Source organism: Anas acuta, chromosome 2 (assembly GCF_963932015.1).
Source record: "Anas acuta chromosome 2, bAnaAcu1.1, whole genome shotgun sequence".
Lineage (NCBI taxonomy): Eukaryota > Metazoa > Chordata > Aves > Anseriformes > Anatidae > Anas > Anas acuta.
The window spans coordinates 103,218,790-103,245,571 of NC_088980.1; the positions used below are offsets into that span (position 1 = coordinate 103,218,790).

The window sequence follows — 26,782 nt, forward strand, 5'->3', positions numbered from 1 at the left end:
TATTTCTCCCCTTTTTATTATTCTGATTTCTTCCAAAAATAGCATAACTATGTACTTTCAAATAAAACTTGATATAAGAAATCTAACAAAACTAGCTTTGATGCACACAAATGAAGTTCAATGAAACATTTCAGCACTTCTAAATTGTCAGCATTTTTCAGCTAGTTTAAGACTCTTTTCTACTAGATATAGTACTTGTTTTACTTAATTTTAGTAGCAGCTACATCCCAGTGAAGGTTACAGGTGATCTTCCAGAAGATTTAAAAAATAATAAAAAATAATAATAATAATAAAAAATCAAGAATCAGAGGAAAGAGTATGACCCAATTACAGAAGGAAGGCTATACAACTACAAACTCAAATAACTTGAACGTTTAACAGGTATGTTCTTTCCTACATTTATTACAGCTTTGCAAAAATACTTGTGTACCATCAACACTTTATGATTTAATCTGTATGTAAAATACAATAGCCATCAGCAGCAAAAAGCTACTGTTAGACCCAAAAGGGAGAGAAAAAGCTTGAAGAAAGTTACTCACACCCTCTCAGGAGTGGGTAGCTATAGGCATGTTAAAAGCAGAGCAAACGCCATGCCAAAAATCCCTAAGCCAGCTCTAAGAGACTGACAGGCAGGAGGACAGTAGTGAGGTACTATTCTGTCTATTGGTATCATTAATTTGTATTCCCGAATAGAATCTTTGACTCTAATTTGGTAATTGTTATCCACATGCACAACTGCCCCTTCCCATAGTAAAATTCTAGTATCCTGAATTGTCATACAGGTTCCATTTTAAGTTCATGATCCAATACTTGACCATGTTCTTAACACTAAGGACCGCAATAAGGTCCTCGTCACCAACAGCTCATCCTTCCACCAAGCTTATTTGGAATTTTATGAAACAAGTAACAAACATCCTAAGATCTGTCTAATAACTTTCAAGAGACATTAAAACTACCAAAAAGTCAGGAGAGTCTTTAATATAATAGAAAATGTTCAGTAATTTAAGTTCAGCAGCTGTTATTACCACATGGTCATACCTGGAAAAACAACAAAGACTCAAAACTGTAGAAATTCAGTTCTTTCAGAGCAGTTTTGTACAGAACAAACTTGTTTAATCATGAAAGCACCATGAACTGACACTACATATCAGCAAGCACAAAAACAAAGATTTAGAAAAAAAATCCTAGAACTTTATCATGTAAACTACACTTTGAATACCACTAAGGTAGATTTACACTGCAGGCTGGAGCACAGCACAGAGGTACTCAAACTGACTTGGGTATTATTTACCACTTAGCTCTGCATGCAATGTAGACATACCCTATATGTCTGAATATATCTCATTATGAATTAACTGAGCTTTGCAGTACAATATTTAGGCCTTCATTCTGCATCACTGAAGCCAACAGTCATTTTCCATCAGCTTCAGAAAGTACAGGGTTAGGCGGGTAACCACAAACATACTTAGCTACTAACAAAACGTTTTTTTTTGTAACATGAAGTTGTGTCAAGTTCAAACGTGAGTTTTGAGAGCATGCAGATTGCTTACAAATCCTTAAAAAGACTGGTTCAGAATCTTTCTTATATATACACACACAAGTCCATCTGTCACAGACAGGCAATGTAACTCAGAATCATGAGCTTCCTCTCGTTTTTGGTAGTGTCCTGCACACTTCTGATAATTAAAAAATAAAAATAAAAAAATAGTTGCCACAATGGATTTCAGACCATTCCAACTTGTACATGGATATGATCTCTTCTTGCTGCATCCAGTATGTGAAGTTTCACAGTTGCTTCTCAAATGCAAATACCAAGTAAATACCTAGAAAAGAAAAAGGAGCACAAAGTTTCAGCTTCCTCTGCCACTCGCATAGGGGTTCAAAATTTAAACAGATTGACATCCTGCCCAAACGACTTGTTAACTGACTGCTGACACTGTAAGAACTGCCATGGTTTCCCCACAACTCTAGCATTCAATTCTAGCATAGTTTTAGATATATTTTCAAAATAGAGCTTCAAGTGTGCAAAGAAGAAAATATTTTAAGTACTGTTGATACTACTGATGCAACACTGACTTCAATTAATGTAAATGCAACTCAAATTACAGATAATTAACTCATTTTACAGATAATTAACATTCCCTGCTGCAAAAAAAGTCACATGCAAGTGAGTTTAAAGAATCCTTTATACATGCAATTTTAACAGACAATAATGGGTCAAATAATCAACCTCACTTTCAATTTTTGCTCATTTAAAATATCATAGACAAATATTTACAAATGCCAGATAGCATTTTCTCAATTACAGAACAGTATAATTCCAGAAGCGGATCTCATCAAGTCCCCATCAGTGCCCTGGGAAATGGTTATTCAGCGTATAATCAAACCAATGTGGCTACATCAGAAGTTCTTAAGCTTCATGACAGGTAAGTTAAATCACTTCAAACCCTTGAGTCCAAATAAACAGTTTTCCACTTGAACCTAACTTTTAACAAATATTCTAGCTACACTGCAAATCTTTCTATTCCTCAGCAATAAAGCAAAGTAAAGTTTCGTGTAACGAGCAAGCTGCATTTATGTCCTAAACCATCAAAAACTCTGTACTCCAAGTCTCTCTAGAAAAAAAAATTTCAAAAGAGTACTTTGAAAATACAATCATCACTGAACTTCTGAAGGTATAAAGAGCCCCTCTCAACTAGATTCATAGATTACATAATACTTTTACACTGTTTGAATTAACCTTTACTTTAAAAACTAAACACTAAGTAAAGACTTTTTCATTCATTACTTAAACAGCATTTTGGTTTGTTTTTAGCCTACTAACACAACAAGTAAAATTGTCTGCAAAAATGCAAGTACTGGTTGGCCACTGTGACACATAAGTTAGTAACAACCTCTCTGGGAGAGGATTTTTACCAACAGAATTCTACATCCCTTTTATGTGAGGTTTACTAAATTCAACATTGAAAAAAACTATAAGACAGCTGACGTCAAAACTTTTCCATGAAACATGCTTACAGAATTCAAATGTATTTTAGAATACTGTATCCTTTCCCATGTCTGAGGCACAGACTTCCATTCCCTCCACCCCTTTCATAAAACATTCAAATACCTCTTCAACATCCATGTTGTTTCTTTCTGAAACATGCCAACTGCTACAGGGAAAAAGTAAAGTCTGTCTTCCCAAAACTGACTTGTCTATTTTTTTGATGAATATATGCCCCTACTGAAGTTTGTTTTCTAGTTGACTAGTAACAGTATAATGTCCAAGTGTACGTTTTTGCTAGTATTAGAGGACTGACACTACCATCCTCTTTTCATACCTTCTAAGAAGGCTTCCCCAAAGTGTTTTCGGCCTGAACGTTTGCATACTTGAAACTACTTAAATAAACAGAAGTTCAACCTATTTCATGCGTTTCCCTTCACCCAATTTCTTGAGCTGTGTGTACTATCCTGGCTATATACAGGCATTCCAATAACACAAATAAAATACTGTTTTATATAAAATTTACATTTTCTTCCTTAATTGACAGTCTATTTATTTCATACATTTCCCAGAGCAGTCATTTAGTCAACACCAAGTTTTCTAAACAGTACTTACTTGTTGCTTCCCATTCAGATTTACTCAGGGTTCCCTAGAAGAGGACATAAAAAACAGTTTAAGCAAAAAGATGAGGAAACAACATATCACCGTTTTAACTCAGGATAAACAATCTTTCACGGACCAACTTCTAACCACCCACACTAGATGGTTATTTAGGTCCTAGTTAAGCATTACTGTAGACCACAGATATTTACAACTCCAGTAGCTAGAACGATGGGGAGCTGGGACACCTCAGGTAAAGGAAAACACCTAAATTACATAAGCATAGCAGAACGGGCCACCAGTCTGCTGGGCTGGATGCCTCTGCAATGAGGGGACACAATGGGTTCACTACTGCACGTCAGTGTGACCTGACCTGGTTCAAGGAGCTCTCCTGCCCAAGCTGCCCAACATTCACGCTGAAGCTGTGGAAAGGCCACAGGCCTGCCACCTTCCCCTGGGATATTGCCAGCCTCCACCTAACACCTCCCGCCAGACCATAAAAGCTCTACTCCAGAAGAGCAACTGAGCCCAGCTTGCATGCTAGGGAAAATAATCCACCTGGGAGCCCCAGGAAGCCTAATCCTAGCCCACCTTTCAGATGAAAGCACAGTAGCAGGAGCAATGCTCAAGTAAACAGCTGCTGCCATTTACTCCACCTATTAAGAAGCATGGGGTAGCAAAGAACAAGCTCCCTTTCTGCTCTGCCTACTCCATCCTCTTCCAGTGTGCTCTCACTGTGGGCACGATTTAACCTGTATGCTACCCACTGACCAGTTCTGACCAAACGATTCATCTTTTATAAGGTCAGTAAAATGAATAAAGAGACTTGTTCAGGTGACATAGCACTTACACCCTTTCTCACACGTCTTCCCAGGCAACAACTATTTGCCAACTGTTAAGACTATCAGGCAAAAGAGGTCTTCGGTCTTATTCAGCCATTCTCATGTTCTTAAGGTTGTTTCTTAAAAGTGGCAACTTTCTTTTTGAAATTTTTAGATTTCAAACACAGAGGGAAAAGAAACCTGCTCTCTTGATGTAGGATCGTTATATATGAAGTAAATCCTCAATAATTCACTACATCCTCAATAATTCAGAACATGAACAGCAGGTAAGCCAATCATGAAAAATAAAAAAAATCCATGTGGAAAAATGTCAAGCCGACAGCCTCACACTACAAGCACCATAAAAAAGTTTAACGCCAGGTCTTAGTAACTGCGCACCTTACTTAAACTACAAACTTTGCTCAAACTACTTAGCCTCCAGTTTTGGTTCTCTCTTGTTAAAGAACCCCAACACACAAAAGACAGCCTAAAATTCGGACCAAAACAGCCAATAACCTGCACCAGGAACTGCTGAGCATGAGACAGTGAAATTATGCTTTTGCAAGGTTTCCATCCAGCCTGACTCCCCAAAGGCAGGTGCAGAAGCAAGCACACAGCTATATGCCACGCTGAACAGCCAGTCTGGCTACGGACAGGATAGGCAATGGCAGCAGTTCCTGGGGGAACAGCAGATGTTGTCTGACCTCCTGCTCACTTCCCAGGAACAGCATTTGTGCAGGCTCCTGTCCGTCACACACCCAATGAGCTCTGAGACCAACAAAGAAGAATTAAAAGGTTGTGAGGGGACAAGCTGCCAGGAGCACTTTGCCCCTCAAGAACTGAAATTCAGAGGAATTGTACACGTGCATGGAGCGTAAGCAGACGTGGCGTTCAGGTGTCTGTCTGCTGTGTTAAACCCCAACATCATGCCACAAAAGGCAGCAAAATACACATCATCTCATCAAGGCTTCCACCCCAGTCTTACAAAACACTCTCAGGAGCTACAGACCCTATCACACTCCAAGTACCACATAATGTAAACACAGAACTAGCCTAAGAAGTCCTGATCACAATATGGCTAATTCAGTATCTAACTGGAAGGACAGCAGAAATGGGGTCAAACAAAACTCCAACATTGTCAATGTCCTGCTAGGATAGTAAAAGAAAGAAACCTCATTTACAAAAATATGAGAAAGACAGGAAGATCAGAAAGGCAGCATGTCCTTTAGAAGACAAGACCAGAAGCAGCAAGAAAGTATTTAATTGGACCACTGATCTAAAATCTACTATGATCTCCATAAAAGATGTTTCAATGTTCTTTGTTTCTGAAATAAATCAAGCTGGCAAAGCCAGAGAACTGCAGAAAAATATATGACAGGCTATCAGACTAAATATTGTACAAGGTAACATTACTATCATAACAAAGAAAGGGTCTTTCCATTCCTGGATGTGAACAGAATATCATATTTAATAAAACAGAGAAATATATGAATGCAGGTAGGACTGGTTCAGTTCTAGTAGCTCCGCTCAAAAAAATGCAGGAAGGGCAGATTAAAAAATAAAAACAGAACTTTACTAAAACTGGCTGTGAAATGAGCTGCATCTTCTTCACCCAAAAGGACAACAGAAAAAATGTGTAATATTTTAAATACCTACAAGACTACAAAGGAAGTTTTCAACTCTCCTGTCTGAGGATTAAAAGAAGAAAACTAGAACTTTAAATGGATAGAGTGAAGATCCAGAATCATAAGAAAATTCTTGAAATTCAAGATTCAAGATAGTTATGTTAGAACAGATGTCAAGGGGGGTGGCAAAACATCCTTTTCTTTCCACACCGTTGCAAATTTTTTAACAGCTAACAACTTAACTGAATTTAATTCTTTAAGCAAAGGTTATAGATTAACCTCCTGTTCTATGATTTGTCGTGTACATGGAGACATAGGTGACAATTCCATTGCAGTTGAAATGAAGAAGGTATGAAACATCTGCAAGATTATGGCCTCAATTTTAGACACTGTTTGCTGTAGTGAGGTGAGAAGGTACTTACCAATGGTAACTTTGCCTTGCCATCTTTGATAAACTCTTTTGCATGCTCATAATCATCAGGTTTATCAGAAGCAAGTCTGGAATCATCAGATGTGGAGTATGGCTAGTGAAAACAAAAAAGAACAAAATATTAATTAGGTAGTATGATACATTAATCACACTAGTCAAGGGTTTGTGACAACATGGCCCAAAAAGGAGGTCAGTAATTATTAGGAGTATCTTAAAATTTGTATTTCTCATTTGAAGCACCTGTCTGGTCAGATCTGGTATTTGCTACTTCCCAGAAAAATCTAATACACAGAATTTAAAAATTAACTTTTATCTACTTACATGTCTGAAACAGGACAGACAGAATAAACTATAAAAATTATGCTCCATGTACAGCTCATTATGAACATGATCTAGACATACCCTCTTTCAAAGCAGCAACTGAACAAGCCAGCAACTGTGAAGAGAACTACTGAGAACAGAGCAGCTATGCTATAGCAAGCAGAATGCTTAAAATGCCTGAATGACACACAGGAGCTATAAACAGAAGCATAGATCCAATTCTTCAAAACTAACATAGACTTATTAAAGATCCCAGTTACTGCAAAGTGGTCTGTACTCAACAGTGCTGTCCTCAGTTGTACGTAGCTACTAATTAAGACAACTCTCACTTTTCTAAGATGCTGATATGTAAGATGGTGTTTCACCATGCTGCTGGAAATACGAGCACCGCCCCTCTTTGAGTCAAGAAGGGCAGTAGAGTCCACTTGTAGCCCATGTCACTAAGCTTTATGTGTCACCACATACTCATCTGGATAGCTTTGTGCTGAAAAATTCTACCATTTGAAGTAAAACGAAAGCATATGTAACCACGATTAAAAATAAAGCCCCAAAGATAGCATCGAAAAGCTCCTCTAAAGCTGCTGAAGTCATCCAAGATAACAGCTTGAGGATAAAAGGCAAAAACACCGGACAAAATCTAAGCCTGGTAACAGTTTGGTATCATTTTCTTCTATAAACACAGCTTTCCTTTTATTCCTACAAAGATTACTTTCTGACTCTTAAATGGTAGTTTTTGAACAAAGATCCAGCTTTTAGCCCATCAGCTGTAGAAGAAATGGATTACAGTTCCCACTGCGTGATACCAGGCATGATTCTTGTATTTCTATTTAAAATAAGAAACAAACATTGACCACACCTGGTCAAATAACACCGATGTGTTTCTGCTTACTTCTTATTAAGACTGAAAACTTGCTTCAAATTTGCAATTTTACCCACAGAAATAAATTGCTGTACTGGATGCAGACACAAAAGTCAGTGAGGAAGGAATGGTAGGAAGTACTCCAGGCACCAGAGCAGAAATGCCCTTGCAGCCTATGGAGAAGACCAAGGTGAAACAATTTGTCCCCCTGCAGACCATCGAGAACCACATCAGGGCAGATATCCACCTGCAGATGGTGGAGGACCCCAGGCCAGAGCAAGTGGATAAGCCCTGAAGGAAGCTGCAGCCTATGTAGAGCTCGTGCTCCTGTCAGGAACTGCAGCCCACGGAGAGGAGCCCATACTGGAGCAGTTTGTTCCTGAAATACTGCACCCCATGGAATGTGGTGCAGTGCTGGAGCAGCTCTTCAAGAACTGCAGCTTGTGGGAGGGACACACGCTGGAGCAGAGGAAAAGCATGAGGAAGAAGGAGCAGAGAGGAGCTGTTTGGATCCATCACAGTCCCCAACTCCACAAGCCACTCTGCAAGGGAAGGAAGTAAGGGAGTCAGGAATGAAGTTGAGCCTGGGAAGAAGAGGCTGGGAAGAGGGAAGGCATTTTTAGTTTTGCCTTTGTTTGCCAATTACCATCACGGGCAAAACAGACTTGACTTTAGGAAGATTATTTTAGTTTATTGACAATTAAGAAAATAACTGAGAGTTGTTTCTCACCATACTATCTCCCTGCCTTTATCTCAACCCATAAGCTTTTTTGTCTTATTTTCTCCCCTCAAGTCCTGCTGAGGAGGGCAAGTGAGAGCACTACTGGGTGGGCACCTGGCTGTCAGCTGACACTCATTTTCACAACCACAACCACATTTTCAGTAACAGAAGGTTAATTCTTCTATTGGTAGCCCTTAGTAAACTGCACAATGTTCACAAGAGTAATTTCAGTTATTGCACAAATAATTAACAAGACGTAAAATACTATTTAAAAGAAAATAAGTTAACTCTGCATTTACCTCCAAGGCCTGCATTCTCCTTAACAGCATCTTATGCTCCTCATTCTTGACCTTTTCTTCATAGAATTCCCGAAACGTCATTTTGTAGACTAGCTTCATACCATGCTTCTTTGCCATTCTGTCAAAATAACGAGCTTGATTAGGGAAACAACAAAATTACTGTAGCTTTATTTTCAAAGAAACAATTTAAGCCACAGTGACATCTTATGGTATCCACTAGGATTACAATTGTTCTAAAATTTATCTTTCAGTAAACACATTTAGATAAAAAAAACCTGCATTACCACCACAAATTGTACTTTTTTTTTGAATTATGACAATAAAAATCTACACATAAGTGATTATAAACATTTCAACACAAAAAAATGTGTCTTCTCCTAGCACTCAAGTTAGTAATTATCATCTGCCACAGCAGCTATTATAGATATACCGAGGAATCCTCTTTCTACTAGATTTAGTGCCTTACATCTCAGTTATATGTTGACACGGTGGTCATACAACACTGAAGTTACAGGCATCAGTAGTAGAAGCTAACACTCTTCATAGAGAGACACAAATGAAGTTCGTGAAAATATACAGATTTGAATGGAAAACTCTACATTGTTTTAAATTCATACTGAGCTTGAATGGCCGGGGTGGAGGATATGGAAATATTTGTCTGTACCTCAGAAGACAACAGGCTGGTAACGATATATATGAATTCATGCAGAGGTAATAGTAAAATATACACTCAAGAGATTTACAGAAGGAAGAAGTTAGTCTTAGGAGAAAATCAATGAACATCCAAAAAAACGTTGAGTAAGATAAGAAAGAGGCACCAGAAAGAAGAGGATACACAAGAGGGCTTGCTGAAGCACTTAAGAAAGGTAGAATAAAACCCCAAAAAGTTAAGGTTAAAGAAGAAAAATTTGACAGCACTAGATGTATGCTTTCAGATGACATCAGACAGTGAAACTCCTATGCAAGATCTAGTGCAAGTCTTCACAGTTTCTGACCAGAGCATCTTCAACTGCGCACAATGGACATATACCAGATTACAGTCTTCGACAGAAATGCAAGAAATGTCTTCATTTAGAGAGACAACAAAAAACAAGGAATTGCAACTGTAACAAGAAAGACAAAGTTTTCTGTTGCGCAATAAAACACTGCTCTCATTATAGATGGAATTCAAAATTTAACTTACTCTTCCAGTAATGGAAAATAAACCAAGAATTCAGGGACATCAACCACTTCTTCTAAGTGGAAATCATATTTGCAGCCAAACAAGGGATATTCTCCCTTCTTCTCAAATTTTACACTGTATACGTCATTCCCAAATGAATTTGTTTCTGAAGCTTCTAGCCGTTTTCTATAAAAAGAGATATAAACAAACAGTAGTTGACAGACACACTTTTCATTTTACAGAGTAAACAATGCCTAAGAGACCTGGAACTGCTTCATCCCAGTATCACGGCATCCAGGATTCCCTGTACTTTGCCACACACTGAATCCATTAAGGCAATGAAAATGAAATGAAGCAAAGAGGCATGCTAAATTTTAAAGGTTTATCATTCCTCTACAATATGCCAAGGACCACACAGACCTAGAATATTAACTTTTAGCCCAGGCACATTCTACAGGGACAAGACAGACTTCTTGGAACTACCACAGTGAACTCTGACAATTACTCTCCAGGCTGTGGATATTTTGCCACTATTTAAATCACTACCAAAGGTTTACCTATGAAGATCCATACACACTCCAGAAGAACCATGGGTACAAGAGACAACAGTTAGTACAGATTGACCTGTTTGAGTCAAGTTCGTGAGAGAGATTTTCTGGACTAGAATCCAAAACTGTTGCAAAAAAATTGATTTTGTTTACACGACTGTATCAGAGCACTGTAAGAACAACTATGACTTGACAATGCTTCACAGACTTTTGGAAGACTAGTAGGATAAAAAAGTACTTACACAAGCTCAAAGCTATTTGGAGTTGTGCCAATGAAATACCCTCCAGGAGAGAGATTCCCACAAGCGTTTTTAAGCATCATGTCAGCCTGCTCATATGTCTCAAATGAGTAATGGTAAACAAATTGACAGCTGCAAATGTCAAAGCGCATATCTGGATCATTGTATTTGGAAGACAGGAGATCCTGAAATGCATTAAAGAGAAGAAAAAATATAAAGAAAACTTGTGGCAAAAGCTACATAAACAAGCATGATTCACTTACATCTTCCAACAAAATACACTACTCCCATAATTCTTTGAAGTCTTTCCACATCTACTTCTTCACAAGTTCAACAAGAACAAGCTGAAAAAGGTAAGAGTAAGAAAAAGCCCACAGCTACACTGAAAACTTGTGTTATCACAATGAAAAAAATTAATTACTATGTCTAAAAATTAATTTCTTGTCATCAACTACATAACTACACCAAAAGGCCAAAGCCCAAGGTTACAGTTAACCTAGAAGTTTGCAGAGATATTTTAGTGCTGAGGGCTTATAACCAGTCACAGATAAGCTGGAAACCACCAACAGAATCAAAGGTATTTTCAGTTTACTAAGTAAACTGAAGGTAATGACAACGGTCTGTAATGACAACTGGCATTTCTTTTGCTAAGAAAATACCCATTAAATATATTACTGAGGGGGAGGAGTCATCATATTAAATACGGCAGCTAACAAGCCAGCCAAGTTGTATTTGCTTGTATTTTCATACATGCACATATGTAATGTAACTACACAGTCCCTTCCCCTTAATCCAGGTAACTAGTAACCCTGGAGATCTTGGAGCCCTTGAAATGCGTCACGTTAAAGCTTAACACAGTTTGACCCTGTACTCCAGCAGTTCCCAACTTTTTTTTTCCCCAACTTTTCAGGCTTCTTTTATACAATACCAGTAGCATCCACAAATAACACAGGAGCACATGCCCCAGGGCTCACAATACACATTCTTTACTTAATATTTCATACTTTTTTGAGATTTTGCATTATATGTAACACAAAGAATAGAGATGAACTTTCAGGGAGATGAACTTTTGCGTGAGTGGACAGAGAGAACAGAATGTGCAACAGGCAGTACATGTGCACGCAAGACCTAACTGTGATAATAATGTGAAAATATCCCTTACTTTACAGGCCAAGGCTGCCTCCTCTACTCCATGACTGTAATTTTGAGCAGAGACAGATGACCCAGAAACAAGCAACTGACTCTATTCCTCAGAAAAAAAAAGGTGGCAACCAAGAATTCAAGCCACCAACCCTTCCTGCAAGTCTAGGTAGGACAGGTTCAGGCTTTCCACAAGTACACTGGAACCAGCTGGGCTGTGTCCCTCAGCCTGTGTCAGCAGGGCACTCTCAGTCTTCGTTTCCATGGAGCGAAAGCAGTGCTGTGCACAAGACTGTTTCCTAAACCACAGCAATGTACTCCACATCACCTCCATGCCAACTAAAGCATCTGCACCATCACAGATATTTTGAAGATTAATATAATGGTAATTAAAATGCTACTAGAAAATACCAGAATAAGGGAAATTTATGTGTTAAATCACTAAGTGTCCCTTATTTATTCCACCATCAAAACACATTTGCCAAGACAGTTTTCAACATCCCATACTGGATCCTAAAACTCCAGAAGTATTAATTCCCTTTCCCTCATCAAATGAAAGAAACCAAAAGCATCACGCTTATTACCTAAGAAAGGCATCCGAGCTTCAAAAATGTTACCCTGTAAAGCAGTAATCGAATGCATTTAACTAAATTTTATGCAACATTTCAGTAACCTGTGCAGTTGATTCTCCTGATAGTACAACAACCTGGTCTTAAAAATATACAACATCCCCTAGATATTACAGCACTACCATCACCTCCTATATTTGCTTAACAAAAGAACATAAAATCTCCAAAGTATTGTAAAACCTAAAAACTGTACCTTGGTACTATCTGCTTGTATAAATTCTGCATCAAAAATACGTTCATTATAGCGACATCGAGCTTTCATGTCTTCATATCGCTGCTTGCACTGTTGCACAGAAATATCAGCAATATCTATAGAGAGAGATAAAGAAAAAATGTAAAAAGAAAAAAGATGAATGTGTAAACTTCAGACAAGAAAACTGGAACAATTACTGGAGCACTGAAAACCCGTTAGGCCATAAGTTGATCTACAGTTACACTCCGATGTGAAGTTTTATTTCCAACTTGTAGAGAAAGAATTTAGTTTTCAGAAAGCATTTGAGATTATAATGTAACTCTTGAACATTTTCTGCCTTTACTTCAGACAAAAGTTGTAAACTGAAGATTTTAGAAAGCTGCCATCCTCATAAGTGCAAAAAAGCCTCCAAAAGTTCACGTAATAGATACAAAGTGATTGATATGAAGCGCTGTTAGCATTAAATGTCTAGCTTCAATTAGCTAAAAGAGTGCGGCTCTGAGGGGGTTTTCAAACAGTAATGAAAGCTCTTCATCTTCTTACAGATATACAAGATACTGAAATGCAATGATTTGTGATATACGCTCATGTTTCATCACAGGAATTTTCTTTTTAAGGCTATTACTCTCACAGGCATAGTTTCACTGAATAATGAGAGTTTGGACAAATTTTAAAACTCTCAGAACAGTTAAAAATACTTCAGGAGATTAGACATGGGAGAAAAGACATAAAATACATGATGTCAGTCTTTTCCCCGTGTCTTTACCCTAAGACCATCTGTGATAATATGGTATTTCTTTACTGCTACTAGCTTTTATTTATGAGTTGAACTGAGAGCTCATTACACAGAGTATTAAAGGTTCTGATATTTATACTGACAATCAAATATATGTCTTCAGGTTAAAAGACCTGAAAAAAAGCCTCTTTGACAGGTGTCTCACTGCACTCTTGGGCACACTAACAAAAAAGGGAACAGTACAAGACTAGAGGTGTGGCTTTTCCCCCCATAACACTGTTATACATTCCCTGGAAAGTTACTGTATCTTCTTACCAGTACAGACAATTTTTTTAATTCTGCCTTTTTTCCATTTCAGTAAGTCTCCACCTTTGCCACATCCCAGATCCAGAACAGTTATGTCACTCTTTTTCCGTCGTACCCGGTCTATAAATTCACCTAGAAAAACATGAGAGAATGCTTACACAGGTCCCTGTAATTCACTTTTATTATACAAGATCCATAGAGGACCAAAACGGTTTAAGGACTTTAAAACATCCAACAACTTACTTTACCTATAAGTCTTGTTAACTTTAAAGACTTAAATCTCTTTTTCTAGAAACCACTAGTGATGAAAGCAACAACCATTAACTTTAAAGATTTTGGAAAAGGTAATTAATACTTTCTGTTATTTGACATGCTTTGCCTGTGACTGGAGCACGACACTGCTTCCCTAACAGACAAAGGCAACACTGCTCCTGCTAAACAACCACCCCACGTGTGAGGAGGGAACAGGGCTCCCTTTCATTATCATTAAAATGAAGGCAGATGTTATTTTTAAGTATGCAAAAGCCAGAAGATTAAAAGCCGATTAAATATACCAGCCACAACTTTTTCTTGCAGTCACATTACAAGCACGCGTAATGTTCTCCTCTCAGCCTTTCCTAGGCCTTGCAATAACACTAGCTACGTATTTGCTGTCTTTTTACACAATATAAAACAAATTTTGTTTTCTTTTCCATCTCCACCCTGTCTAGATTATTCTCGAGCTGACTGATGTTGGCATATTAGGCAAAACGTATCAATGTGCTAGCCACTTCTCTTCACAGTAAGAGAGACAAAATATGTTTTGATACAACTGCTGCAACACCATGCTAATGAAATGGATCACGACTGAAAGGCTGGAACACAGGTTTCAGGAACAGCTTTATATAAACCTAAATATTGCTTTTAACTGCTCTAATAAAATACAACAAAAAGCAGCATGCTAAGACAAATGGTGACAACATATCCTGGCATACCTCGCTCTCCATGAATTTGTGGTGTTCTACCAACAATCATTTTCTTTGTTTGAAGACAGGAAGGTTTTGGTTTGGAATTAATTTGTAGCCTTCTATAAGAAGCTGCTGCTTCTTTAAAAATACTTTCTCTAGTTTTTCATCTTTTTAAACTAATTTACACATTCAAGTTTTCTGCAGAATTGCTTTATGTAGACCTAGGAACAGACTACTTTGAGAATAGTTTAGAAATTGTTTGAGATAGATTTAAATAACACAAAGAACTCACTCTAACAAGAACAGATTCTTTATGATTCAGAGTTGTCCCTTTCTCTTTAAAAACAGCATGAAGAAAAACGATTTCCAGTACGAACTCATTCCAGTTTTCAGGTCAAGTGATCTTTAAAACTTTAGCATTTATTTCCCACTCCAACAATGTAAGACACCACCGTAAGGATTCAAAACAAAAATATAGATAAAAACAGACATTTTACTGGGCTTGAAAATCTTACTTTGTTAAAGGACAACGTTCAATAATCAACATCAGAGAGCAGTAAAGGCAAATTTTCAAACAAAAATAAGTTACATTTTATTAAAGGCTAAGCAATCAATTAAGGAAACTTACCAATGAGGACACTCTTTGTCCAATTATTGAAGTTTCTGAGGTAGAATATGCGACTCTGGCTGCGTTTTTCCAATCCAACCTCTTGAAGCTCATTATAATGTGCAGCTACAGCTTGCCCATGACCTGGCTCACTCTGTAGAAACAAGAGGAAGAATAGACTGAAGCAGAAAATTCATTGTATTATTTTCTCACTTGATCAAGAGATGTGTCCACTTAACAGATTTAAGAAAGGAAACAAGCTACACTGGTCACCATCATTATGGGGAAATGTTTTTGTATATGTATCTGCCCTGAAACTGACATCAGTACTTCAATCATGGGAGAGTCAACTGCCTCAAAAATTTAATTCCATTTTCAGATGGCCCACATAACTTCTTCTGGATGATGCCCAGCATCTTTGCTTAAGTTTTCTCAGTTTCATTCCCTTTAAATCAGGGACTGAAAAGGAGGATGTTCCTTCTCTCTGAGCATTATTTCACGTTTAAGGTTCTTAGAAAATCCTGGTTCAGAAATTTCATTGTTTGCTGTTAACAGAAGTGTATAAACTCCCGATTTATCCAAAATGCTGACTAGCTGTTTTTGTGCAAAGCTGTCAGTGGTAACTCCCAGAGCTTTGAACAAACCAGGGTAAGGGAAAGAATAATGATTTGATGACAATATCCCATTTAATATTTATCAGCAGGCCATAGAAACGCCTGTTTTAGCCTTGAACGTAATTAGTCCAAAATAGGAAGCCCCATATGATACTGAAAAGTACTATGTAACTAGTTATTACGCTCCTAACATCTCTTAACCTTGAGAACAATCTCCAGTAGCACATAAAAAAGTTATAAATAAAATACAAAGTAACCAAACACAGAGAACCAACACAAATTCTGCAAGACAAAAGCATCTAACAGTACAACCAAGACTGAAGGATTCTCAGTCAGCGCCCACAAACATACCACAAAATGCCAGCCACCATGAATTTACATTGCAATTAAAAGCAATTCCAATAGTAATCCACTAAAAAAGTCAATGCCCAGATACCTTATTATTGAAATACCAGTTGCTCAAGAAGATCTCACTTTAATATGGTATGTTTGTTCTTCAACGTTTTGTATAATTTTGGTAACCTTGAGCACATACACAGCCTTACTTGTCTGGAATAGCTATAACCCCATCATCTGTTCATTACCACACTCAGCTGACTGCGACTAACAAATATTTTGACCCTTCCCAGTCTTTTTCAGGGTAAGCACAGATGGTCCCCTGCCAGCCACTGACTTAAACTCGAGAGGCTGGCTTTGACAAGCGAGGGAGACACCTTCATACAACCCATTAAGGCACGCCAGCTGCTGCGACCACTGTTAGCCATCAGATGTAGCATCTAGATTGCTGGCAGCTGCTTTCAGCCTGATCTGAAAGAGTCGAACCTCTTTATACCCTCAGGCTGTGCCGTAACAGCGCATTCCTTGTCCTTCTGACCCTGAAATACTTTAGCGAAGAGATGATGGGTTAGTAGCGTTTCTGCCACGACAAAGGGTATTAATTTCTCCAGACTGATGATTAACGTCTATATACGAACACAGAAACAAAGCATTAGGTCAAAAACATTTTCAGATTATACACAGGAATCCCAAAATATCAAAACCGATTGGCTCAGAACCACAGCACCAGCTTCTATAGGCACATATAGGATATGGGGCAGTGCCTTACAAAGCAATGCTTTCCCTTACTGCTCTCCCAGTTAACAGGAGGCACATTTCCAGCAGCCTCTCACTACTCACCGATTTTTTGGGCGGCTCGCCCCCCTGCTCCTCCGCCTTCCTCTTCGCCCCGCCGCCCTCCTGCTGCTCGCCGCCTCCGGGGCGCGCTGTGCCGGGGCTGCCTCCCTCCTCCGCGTCTCCACGGGGCTGCTCCCCGTCCTTCGCGCACTCCTCCGCCGCCGCGCCCAGATCGGCCATCCCTTCCTTTCCTTTCCGCGGGGGCAGCGCCCTCAGGGCCGGCCGCTCACACCAGGGAGCTGCGGGCAACGGGAGCCCCCCGGGGGCCGTTGGCGCCTGGCGGCCGCCATTTTGAAAGACAGCGCCCGGGGGCAACGGCGCCACCGCGAATCCCCGCCCCCTAATTACCATAACCACGCCTCTAATTACCATAACCCCGCCCCCATTCGCCGTGACCACGCCCACCGCGCCGTGACCACGCCCCCCCCCGCTGCCCCCCGCCCCCCCCGCCCCCCCCGCCCCCCCCGCCGCCTGCCCGTTGCCGTCGCCCCGCTCCCTCCCCCCCCTCCCCTCCGCCTCCGCCGCCGCCGCGCCGCGGGCCAGGAGGGCGGAGGCGGCGCGGCGCTCACCCCGCCGGGCGCTCCGCCATCCCGCTTGCGGAAGCGGCTCCCTCCGCCGCGGCGTCACGTCCGGGGAACAACGGGGCGCTGCGCATGCGCGCGTGAGTCCGGCGGAGCGGGGACGGGACTACGACTCCCAGCAGGCCGCGCGCGGCGGGCAGGGCCGCCGCGCCTGCGCAGTGGCCCCGCCGCCGGCGCTCAAGGTGATGGTGGGGACGGGCGGCGCTGCACGTTGCCCTGGCGCGCGCGCTGGGGGGGGGGGCGCGCGGGCGGGGAGCGGCGCGCGCGTGGCTGGGGCCGTTGGCGGCCGTTGGCGGCCGTTGGTCAACCGCCGCCTCAGGAGGAGGAGGAGCGGCGGCGGCTCGGCCGTGAGGTACCGCTCGGTGCGGGTGGCGGACCCCGGGGTGTGGGCGCCTCACGGGGTGCGGGCAGGGAGGGAGGGAAGGAGGGAGGCAGGGCCCGGCCGCTGGGGGCGGGGGGAGGCGGCGGCCCCGCGGGTGCCGTGGTGGGGCCCCAGCCGGCCGCAGCGCAGCTCCTGGCGGTCGGAGCTGTGTTTACGTGCTGGGCTCCAGCCCTTCTTCAGCCTCTTCTCCTTACGCGTTGTGTTTGGGCTTGCTCTGGGGGCCTCGGGATCCCCAGGAGGCACTGGCAAGGCGGGACCCTTCTAGCAGCCCTGCCTGGAGTCGTGGGTCTTGTTGGTAATCCCCTTCTGGTAATCAACCCTGAGAGTGACCAATTTTAAATCAAGTGTGGATGTGTGTCAGGTAACGCAGCCTACAGGTTTCACCGCCTTTATGCCCGCTTCCAAAGTTCCTTCAGCAAGCTGGCCCAAGGTAGGAAGCAACAGTTCAGACAGCAGCACACAAAGTGCCCCAGAAGCCAGCAGCAAACCTAATTCATCAGCAGACTGCAACCAGCAGTGCTCCTCAGCTCATCTAAGCCCCAAGAGGCGTCTACTGTTACAAGTATAAACTTAACGATTCGCCAGAGTTCTGCTGCTTGAGGGAGAGATGGGGAGCAAGTTCCAAATTTGGAATCTGAGTTGCCGCCTGTGCGCTAGGTTATTTGACTTGCAGCTGCTTCTGCGTGGGAAATGTATGTACAGAGGATAATGTGTCCCCACCATCCATCTCCTGTGGTGCTGACAGCAGGTGTTTATCTCCTTTTGCTGTTCAAAGGCTGCTTGAGGTAGAAGGGGTGTGAGTGGCCTCTGCGGCAGCGCTGTGGAATTGCACTGGCTGCTGGAGAAGCGTTGCCATCAGGGAGAAGAAAAATCATTGGATGGTTTGGGTAGGTGGATATCAGATGGCCTGCACATGGCAAAAACCGAGTAGGCAAATTCACACTCTGAGCATGTAAGGAATGTAAGATAAAAAAGATTTGTCTAGCGCGACTTTCTGCACATCTACTTCACAGACTGTAGCAGCTGATAAGAAAAGATTTTATCAGGTTTTTGTATTTAGAAGGATCTGTGTAATTCTGCTGTTGTAGGTGATCTCCTGACAAGCCAACCCAGCTCTGTGTATGTGCTCATAGGCATCGCTAAGGACAGAATCAGTCTGTTTTTGTAAGGCAGGGAGTTACTGGTGTCCCCTTATCTCAGATAACAGGCCTCAGCTTGCATCTCAACACGTTTTTTGGACCTCTGTGGAGTTCTGACTTCAACCTTGGCTTTAAAGATAAGGGCGCAACTAATACAATGGCAAAAGCAGAAAGTACTGATTTTAAAAAATGACTGTAAAACTGGTAGTTGAATCCGTAACATTCCTTGCAATCAGTTTTGCAGCTTGGGAATAAGATCCAACATAATTAATGTTGGTACTGATACGCTCTAAATCCAGATTGTTGAAGCTGAACATACTTTGAAAATTAGGCACTGAAGCAAATCCAACGCTAGCGAGATTTCAGGAGTAAAAATAGAATAAAACCACTGAAAGAACTGAGGCTTGGACCTAACACATGATTGAAATCTTCAGGGACAGGAGGAATGCTTTAAAAACTTGGTAGGGTGTGGCGGTTTTTGTTGGTGAAATTTCAAAACAAGGCTTATGTTCGATATTTTTTGGCACAGTGCGAAGAAAACTGGAAACCAGTCTTTTCGCTGAACCACCCTCTGTCTTCTTAGGAAGGTTCTTGGAAGGATTGGTGCAAGAGAGAAAGTGGCATGAAAGAATGATCTGACCCTTTAAGAAAATGATTAACGGTCATTTAAATGGAGTTTTATTTTAAGAATACAATCATAAATGTAGTTTTATTGATTTTTAACTGAAGTATAACGTTCTGTTCTCAACAGAGTTTTATTACTGTAAGGACAGGGGCATAAAAAAAAAATCTTGGTTTTGGGGGGAAGCTATCATGACCTAAAATTTTAAAATGAAGAAGAAAACTTTTGTAACATGAGCAGTATTCCTTTTTTATTTACGTATTTTTTAATGTTGTCGTGCTACACCATCCATCTGACTCCAGTCAAGGAATCTACCAGAGGTACTCTGTAGCCTTTTAGGAATCCCTGGCCATGAGGTCAATCCTTGATCTAGAGTGTTTGAACCAATCAGAATACCTATCAGAATACCAAGGGAAAATCCTTGTGCTATGCTGCGATAGTACCTTCCCAAATTCAGCTGATCTTGAAGATACCAATACATTGAGTGCAACAAGCTCTGTTCTTACTAAGTCGAATATATTGCTTCAAACAGTTGGGACAATTGTGGTTTAATGAGGTCTTAGTAAATCAGAGTGGTGGATCTAATTTTGTCCGTCCTCCAACCTTTTTTCTGTCTCAGTAAGTAAGCAGTTAAGGACAGAATTAATTTCTCCTTTAACACACAGGGTTTGTGTGGTAGAATATCACCCTGCTTGGTGTTGAGACGCTTCTGTAGCACAAATGGTAATGATCTCAGTTCTCATGGACTTCATGTTTCCTCTGAGCCTCTCAAATCTTTTCCACCCCAGTGTCTTCTGCCACTCAGTTCTCCTTGCATCACCTTCAAACTAGGTACAGATTGTACAATTCAACAAAAAATGACATTTATGTTTCAAGACATGACGCTACTCCTTCTAAACAAAGATATCTGAATGGTAAAACTAGGTCTTGTTCCATTTGCACGCATCAGAAAATGAAAGTGCCAGTTAGCTGGGCTGCAAATTTGAATCCCAGGGCTCTGCTATTTGATCTTGTCCAAAAACTGACCTTGGCCATGTGTAGCAGTTGTTACATAAACAAAACAAGAAGTTGCGTGGCTGTGATCCTCTGCAGTTCTCCAAAACTCAAACAGCCTGTCCTTGCAAAGTGGGATGGGTGAAGAAATTAAGGCTATACAGTCAAATGCTCGTGAACAAATCATAAAACACAACAGCAGGTTTTCAGATACATGGATTTTGTTGATTCTTAATAAAAATGTGTGAGTGGCTTCACAGCAGTTCGGTAAGTTTCTGCCCAAAGTGACTGATGGAACTGTTGAATAGAGCGTGAAGACGCTTATATTTTAACTCTGATGGTAGTGCTTAGCCCCAGCATGTGTCAGCTGGTTAACTGCTTGCTGTTAGTATTTTGTGGATTTCAAAGCTGATTTGCCGATGTTAAAATCAGATGACATCTCTTTCTCCTACTGTCTTGAGCTGTGCCTTCTGAAGGAGGGATATTTCTGTACTGAAACACTAGCCTTGGGCCTTGTTGGTCCCATCTCATAAAACACAGTGTGCTTTCACAGGTTGTGATCCTAGGATTCTTCTCTTGCTGCTGTATGTAAAGCATTCCAAGATAGATATCTTTGGTGACGTGCATCTTACTTTGATCTGGTCGTAAAGATGAGAGTGGGCGATACAGGCCTGCCTGGGAAAATTAACTTGCTTGCTATTACTTCCCTTGAATGACACATTAGCAAATTTACTTAGGATATCTTCCAAAAATATTTTAATCCTGTCATGAATATTTACAGAGAACTCATAAAAATGAAAGTACAGAGAACTCATAAATACACACTTTATTCTGCTGTGTCAGTAGGTTTACAGCTCTGCTTAGCTTGTGCTGCCCCAGTTTCTAATTAACAAGGCATGTGAAGGTATTGGACAACAGGAGTAGGTATGTCGTGGGATAGAGCTACTTTAATTTTTAGCATGATTTCCTCAGAAATGAAGCATATGTGCTGGAATTAGGGAAGAATGAACAGGCAGGTAACACTAACTAGCTTTGAGAGAGTGGTAGCACTCAGAAATAGTAAGCTTTGAGATGCTTTATGAAAGTAGGTGATGTGATACTTCTGAAAAATGGCTACAACTTAAATTCAGTCTTTAACAACCACAAACTTTTGTCACAACCTTAACCTTGTGACAAAACTCCCAAGGAATTCAGTTTTCCATACGTCTGTGGCTTATAAATTCTCTCCGTCAGTAAGAAGGACAGAGATCAGACTGTACATCCATCTTGCCTCAAAGTATTGCAGCAGCCCCTGAAAGGACAAGAGCAAGTTGTGTTCTGTAGCTAATGAAGAGTGATTTAAAAGATATTTTTTAGATGCAGCGTATTCTGACTGGAAGATCTTTTCAACTGTGTTTTCTTTCCAAAGCAATTGTAGGCCTTGTAGTGTGTCAATAAAGAATTTGTGAATCCACAGAGCTCTACGTTGCGGGTTTTCTATTAACTGTCCAGCACTTAGGGAGGTATCTCATGGTTTGCCTTCTACTGCTAGGCCCTGTACACTGTCAGAAGTCCACTATGTCTTCCTGAGATATTTTGACCTGTGGTTGATTGTGAAATTCAGGCGTTTGTGTAGATGACACTGAGGAGTAGGTCCTGAAGACCATGTTTGCTTTAAAATAGATCTCTAGGCCTGTTGGTAGAACGTGGTCTTCTCACAATGGATGTGTTCTTACCATTTAAATTGCCTTGTCTAAAAAGTTGGAAAATTAAAACAATCAAGTTACTTTTTTTTTTTTTTTTTTTGCTGTGGTTAATGATGTAACTTATGTTAACATCTGAAATTCTATACTCCTGGTTTATAAGTTTTATTTCTAAATTTAAAGGTTGGTGAAAAAATGATTTCCTAATTTTTACAATGACATTACTACTACCTGCTTTTCCCTTCCCACACAGCAGGCAGTGAATGTTCATCCCTTAATGTTGTTTCCTTAGGACTCGTGTCCTGGCAGTGGGTGAAAGTTTGGTGTTACATGGGCAAGGGTGAAGTCAGAAAAAAAAAAAAAAAAAAAAAAAGACTAGCTGATGGAAAGACTCCTCCTGGTATGCAGGGGACCATCTGAATCTTTTTGTGGTGCTGTTTAGTAAACAGAAAGGAACTCTGCCAGAGGTTGGTAGCTTCTTCTATGGACACCAAGGGCGCTTCCTCGGGCAGAGCAAGGATACTTGGCTTCTGATACTGAAGTCCCATCAGAGCTCCTTGTGGTGTGAAGTCACCGCTCTGTGAGTCTGATGCTCTTTCAGACACTTTTGGATGGTGCGGTTTTGCTGATTGCATGGCCAGCAACGTTATCGATCCTGCCCTCTAAGCAAAAGATGCTGCTAAAGGCAAATAAATTATATCCACTCAGCCATCAAAACTCTATTAAAAGTACTACTACTACTCGTAAGGACAGGTCGTGCTTGTTTGTAGAGATGTAGGGAACAGCATTTACCAAAAATTAGATGACGAATGTGGTTTTGAACATCTGTCTGTTTAGTAAATGTTATGATCAGCCTCTTCACGCGTAATTTTTCAAGGTTTTCTGATTGATACTACCCATATGGAGAAGTTTGAATCCACAACAGAGAATTCAACGCTTGGAATATTTAGAAAAGATTTGTACTGGAAGCAAATGTCTGCCAACAGTAATTCTGCTGAAAGATGATTGTTCGGTGTTTTTTGCTGGGAAAAAAGTGACAGCTTTTTCAGTGTTTGAAAATGTGAAATTTAGTGAAAGAATAAAAGAAAACCTTGAACCTAATGTTTCTTTCCACTGTGGATTGATTCTGTTGGCGTTGAAGTTCTGTTGGGGGTTGGAGGACAAGAGGAATGGTTTGGGGTATTTTGTTTGCTTTTGTTTTGGGGATGTTTTACATATGTTCCTGTGTTGTTTCTAATTGTAAGGCTTTTCCTTGAGCACGCTCTCTGGAAGTCTTTACTCACTTCTAGTGAATTTGATGGGGGATGCTGTTTTCATTGAGTTGTGATGTTTTATGTGTAGGTTATGTTAGCTAACATTTAACTTACAACGAAATTAAATAACAATTTAATTACAGCTGGTACTGTTGACTACAGTCTGGTTACAGAGGGAAGGGACACAGAGCAGTGAGGTGAGAGACCTGTGAAGACCTGAGGTGGCAAAAATGGTATTTATCAAGACCAGAAAGGGGGGGAGGTTTTGGTAGTCACAATGCAGGATGAGAGAGATGGCTGAGTCACCATCCCTGGAGGTCTTTAAAAAATGTTTAGATTATGGTTTAGTGGAGGACTTGTTAGTATTAGGTCAAAGGTTGGGCTAGGTGATCTTGGAGGTCTCTTCCAACCTAGATGATTCTGTGAAACTGCCCTAATGTGAGGCTCACTTATGGGAATTATCTTTTGCAGACCCCTTAGAAACTTCCCATTGCTGAGCACACCTACCCCACACACCTCCATGCGATGGCCCTCTGGTTGAAAACCCTGTGAAAGAAAACCACCAGTGTTTTGAGGGGAACAAACTAATGATACGCTGAAAGATTTTAGGATGAAAGGGGCTACTAGGGGTTGCTTGGGAAACTTGTTACATTGGAGTGAAATAAGAATGAGAGAGAAATAGATCTGATTTTGGTTGTTCGCTTAAAGTGAAAGTTCATGCATGGAAGGCAAAAGAATAAGCAGACAGATACGATCTCTGTGTTGAGCTAAAGTGAGGTTTTCAGCCTTTTTAGCGTAGATGTATGTACCTGGTTTTAAGTTTAGTTACCTTCTAAGAATGTAAATTCCGAACTTGCTTATTGCAGATGTGTCTGTAGAGTAACAAATGGACTGTGCGAAAAAGCTCAAATCAGATAGCACTTTAGAAGGCTGGTTTGTATTTTGTTTTCGTTTTTATATCCAGAAACAACATAGGAGATGATCAAGCAGATTCACGCTTGTTGGAAGGAACCAGAGTAGGGAGACCTTTTGTAGTATTAGTACAAGAGCTGTACTTTTTAGAAAAATTCAGTAGAGGGCAGAGTGAAACTTAAGAATGAAGGAACCCGGCCTAGATGCTCAGCACTGCAGAGCTGCAAAGTTCTGAACGGGGGAAATTCTCAGCTCTGAACAGAGTTCAGAGCTAAAATATAGAATAGTTCCAGATATTAAAACAGTTCTGAAGAGCAGAAAGCACTGCACACAACTGAATACTTGTCTAAAAGAATTGGGGAGGGAACATTCATGCTTTTATGTTATGCTCAACTGTGTGCAAGCTTGAGATCCGATGCTTTTCAGCGTACAGGAGAAAAGGGATACCGCTGTCACATTGATGGGGTGCAGATCAGCTGTTAAGCCTCCTGTTTAGCATTCCAGCTCTGTAATTCAGCACAGACACTGCATTAGGTTCTCCTGCTTTATTTACGTTCTGAATCCAGTGTTCAGAATTTATATAGAAAGGTCTACAAGAACTTCTATTCTGCCTAAAAGCTGTTTTTATTGTGCTTACCAAGACTTAAAGCATCCGAACACGGTAGCAGTGGAGATTGCCGTGTATTTAGGGATCTTATGTCAAAGGGTTTATTCTACTTTCTTGACCAAAGTTACTGAAAACATTACTAAGTTTAAGCAAGAACTGCAGTAGTTTAGATAAAAATGAAGGTTAAAAAATTGTTTGCACTTACATTAGTATTGAACTGTAGTAATATGATAAGTGTAAAATATACTGCTTAGCATTTAATAAGTAATGATACAGAGATCAGCCCATTCCGCCTCCATCATGCCTAACTTACTAGAGCAATTCGTCTGTAAGATTACCCTTGTATTGTGTTTTGATGTGATGACTTTCAGCAAGATTTTAATAAATTTCAGCATGACTCGGTTTGCATTGCTCCCTTTGGCCTAAAACACAAACGTTCAATTTTTCAGGCAGCTCTGAGTGATGGGCAGGATGAGGCAGCTAGTGATGCCCAAACTTCAAATTACAGCCAAGTATCTTAGGTTTGAATGAATAACAGATTGTATTAAGGATACTGCAGAAGTAGTAAAAGCGGAAATATGAATTTTAAATGCTTATTCATATTCTCTTGAAGTACTTATGCAAAGAATAAAAACTCCCAATATGCTGCCATTTCCCATCCATGGATAGTGAGTGCATGCTATGCTGAAGCATTTCAGTTATTATGAGGTTTATAGCTACGTTTTATGTCGTGTTTAGAAAAAACAATGATGCTTTACATATATTGCACTATTGCTACAACGGTTTCAAAATGTGTCCCCAGCTTTTTTAGGCAACGTTTTAAGTTCAGTAGTTTTTTGCTTTTCTTCTTGATTTATTAGCTTAATGTTTGGCAATGTGCTTTTTAAAATGTTGTCAATAAATTGTTGAACAATTTAAACGTGAAACAAGTCTTTTTTTATTATATTACTTATATTTTTTATTCAATATAAAGGTTTTCTTATTAACCCGGCTGTTTGCGTGGGATCTCTGTGCATTTACTTTTTACGCAATCTAAAAGGTGAACTGGAAAGGATTTCTGAGAATGTGGTTTGTGTCCTTTCCAAATTCTGCTATATATACAACACAGACCTCAAAGTTTCCTTGATTTTTGCACTAAAATTGACAGGAATGTAAATTAATTTTCTGGTTTCAGAGAATAGTGCCTGGGGAGTGGAAAAAGCTCATGGATTTTCAGTGGGAACTCTCCAGTGGTATAATTAATGTTCTGTTTTCAAACGCTAACAGAATAAGTGCTTTAAATTCGTCCATATTTACATATTGTGTCCAGAGTGTTTCTTGTGGAACTGGGAAAATAAACCAGGCTAGTCTACTTACATTATGCCCTCAATTCCCCCAGATGTTTTCTGACCTCTTTTACAAAAGAGAACTTAGATGGCAAAAGGTTCAGTCTTACATCCACCCCATTTTCACATTTTATTTTCACTGGTAGCTCAAAACTTTTTAATTATGAAAGGGTAACTATTTTTATACAAATTATCCTAGTGAAAGCTTCATCCAACGTTCTCTCTTGACATAACTTCCCTTTCCAAGAGCGGATATCCCCAGCACTCTTTGCTGTACCTATGTTGGCCTGCTTGTTACTTTCGCATTTTCCAATGATCCTTGAACCTTTT

The 26,782-nt window shown here is 40.3% G+C and overlaps 2 protein-coding genes across 3 annotated transcripts in view; one reads left to right on the forward strand and one right to left on the reverse strand.

The window, feature by feature from the left end:
- RNMT (RNA guanine-7 methyltransferase) lies at window positions 1-17,636 on the reverse strand. The gene is made up of 11 exons (XM_068671419.1): window positions 17,526-17,636; window positions 16,960-17,195; window positions 15,191-15,323; window positions 13,625-13,747; window positions 12,574-12,689; window positions 10,615-10,796; window positions 9,846-10,010; window positions 8,663-8,780; window positions 6,455-6,556; window positions 3,602-3,635; window positions 1-1,823 (listed from the first exon to the last, which is right to left on the reverse strand). Exons 2-11 carry the CDS (start codon window positions 17,134-17,136, stop codon window positions 1,786-1,788), a joined length of 1,188 nt encoding a protein of 395 aa, XP_068527520.1. The 5' UTR covers window positions 17,137-17,195; window positions 17,526-17,636; the 3' UTR covers window positions 1-1,785.
- The window catches only part of FAM210A (family with sequence similarity 210 member A), a 19,824-nt gene continuing 10,620 nt past the window's right edge, over window positions 17,579-26,782 (forward strand). Inside the window, exon 1 of one of the 2 annotated variants that reach the window (XM_068671421.1) lies at window positions 17,579-17,719. The gene's annotated coding sequence lies outside the window, so the exon portion shown is untranslated. The other variant, XM_068671420.1, reaches the window with a different exon arrangement.

Excerpts from the sequence above, each read along its gene's own strand:
- RNMT (XM_068671419.1), bottom strand. The coding sequence starts at position 17,136 with ATGGCCGATCTGGGCGCGGCGGCGGAGGAGTGCGCGAAGGACGGGGAG. Across the intron at positions 3,636-6,454 it reads GCAAGGCAAAGTTACCATTG|GGAACCCTGAGTAAATCTGA; the intron begins GTAAGTACCTTC and ends GTCCTCTTCTAG. Across the intron at positions 1,824-3,601 it reads ATCTGAATGGGAAGCAACAA|GTATTTACTTGGTATTTGCA; the intron begins GTAAGTACTGTT and ends TTTCTTTTCTAG.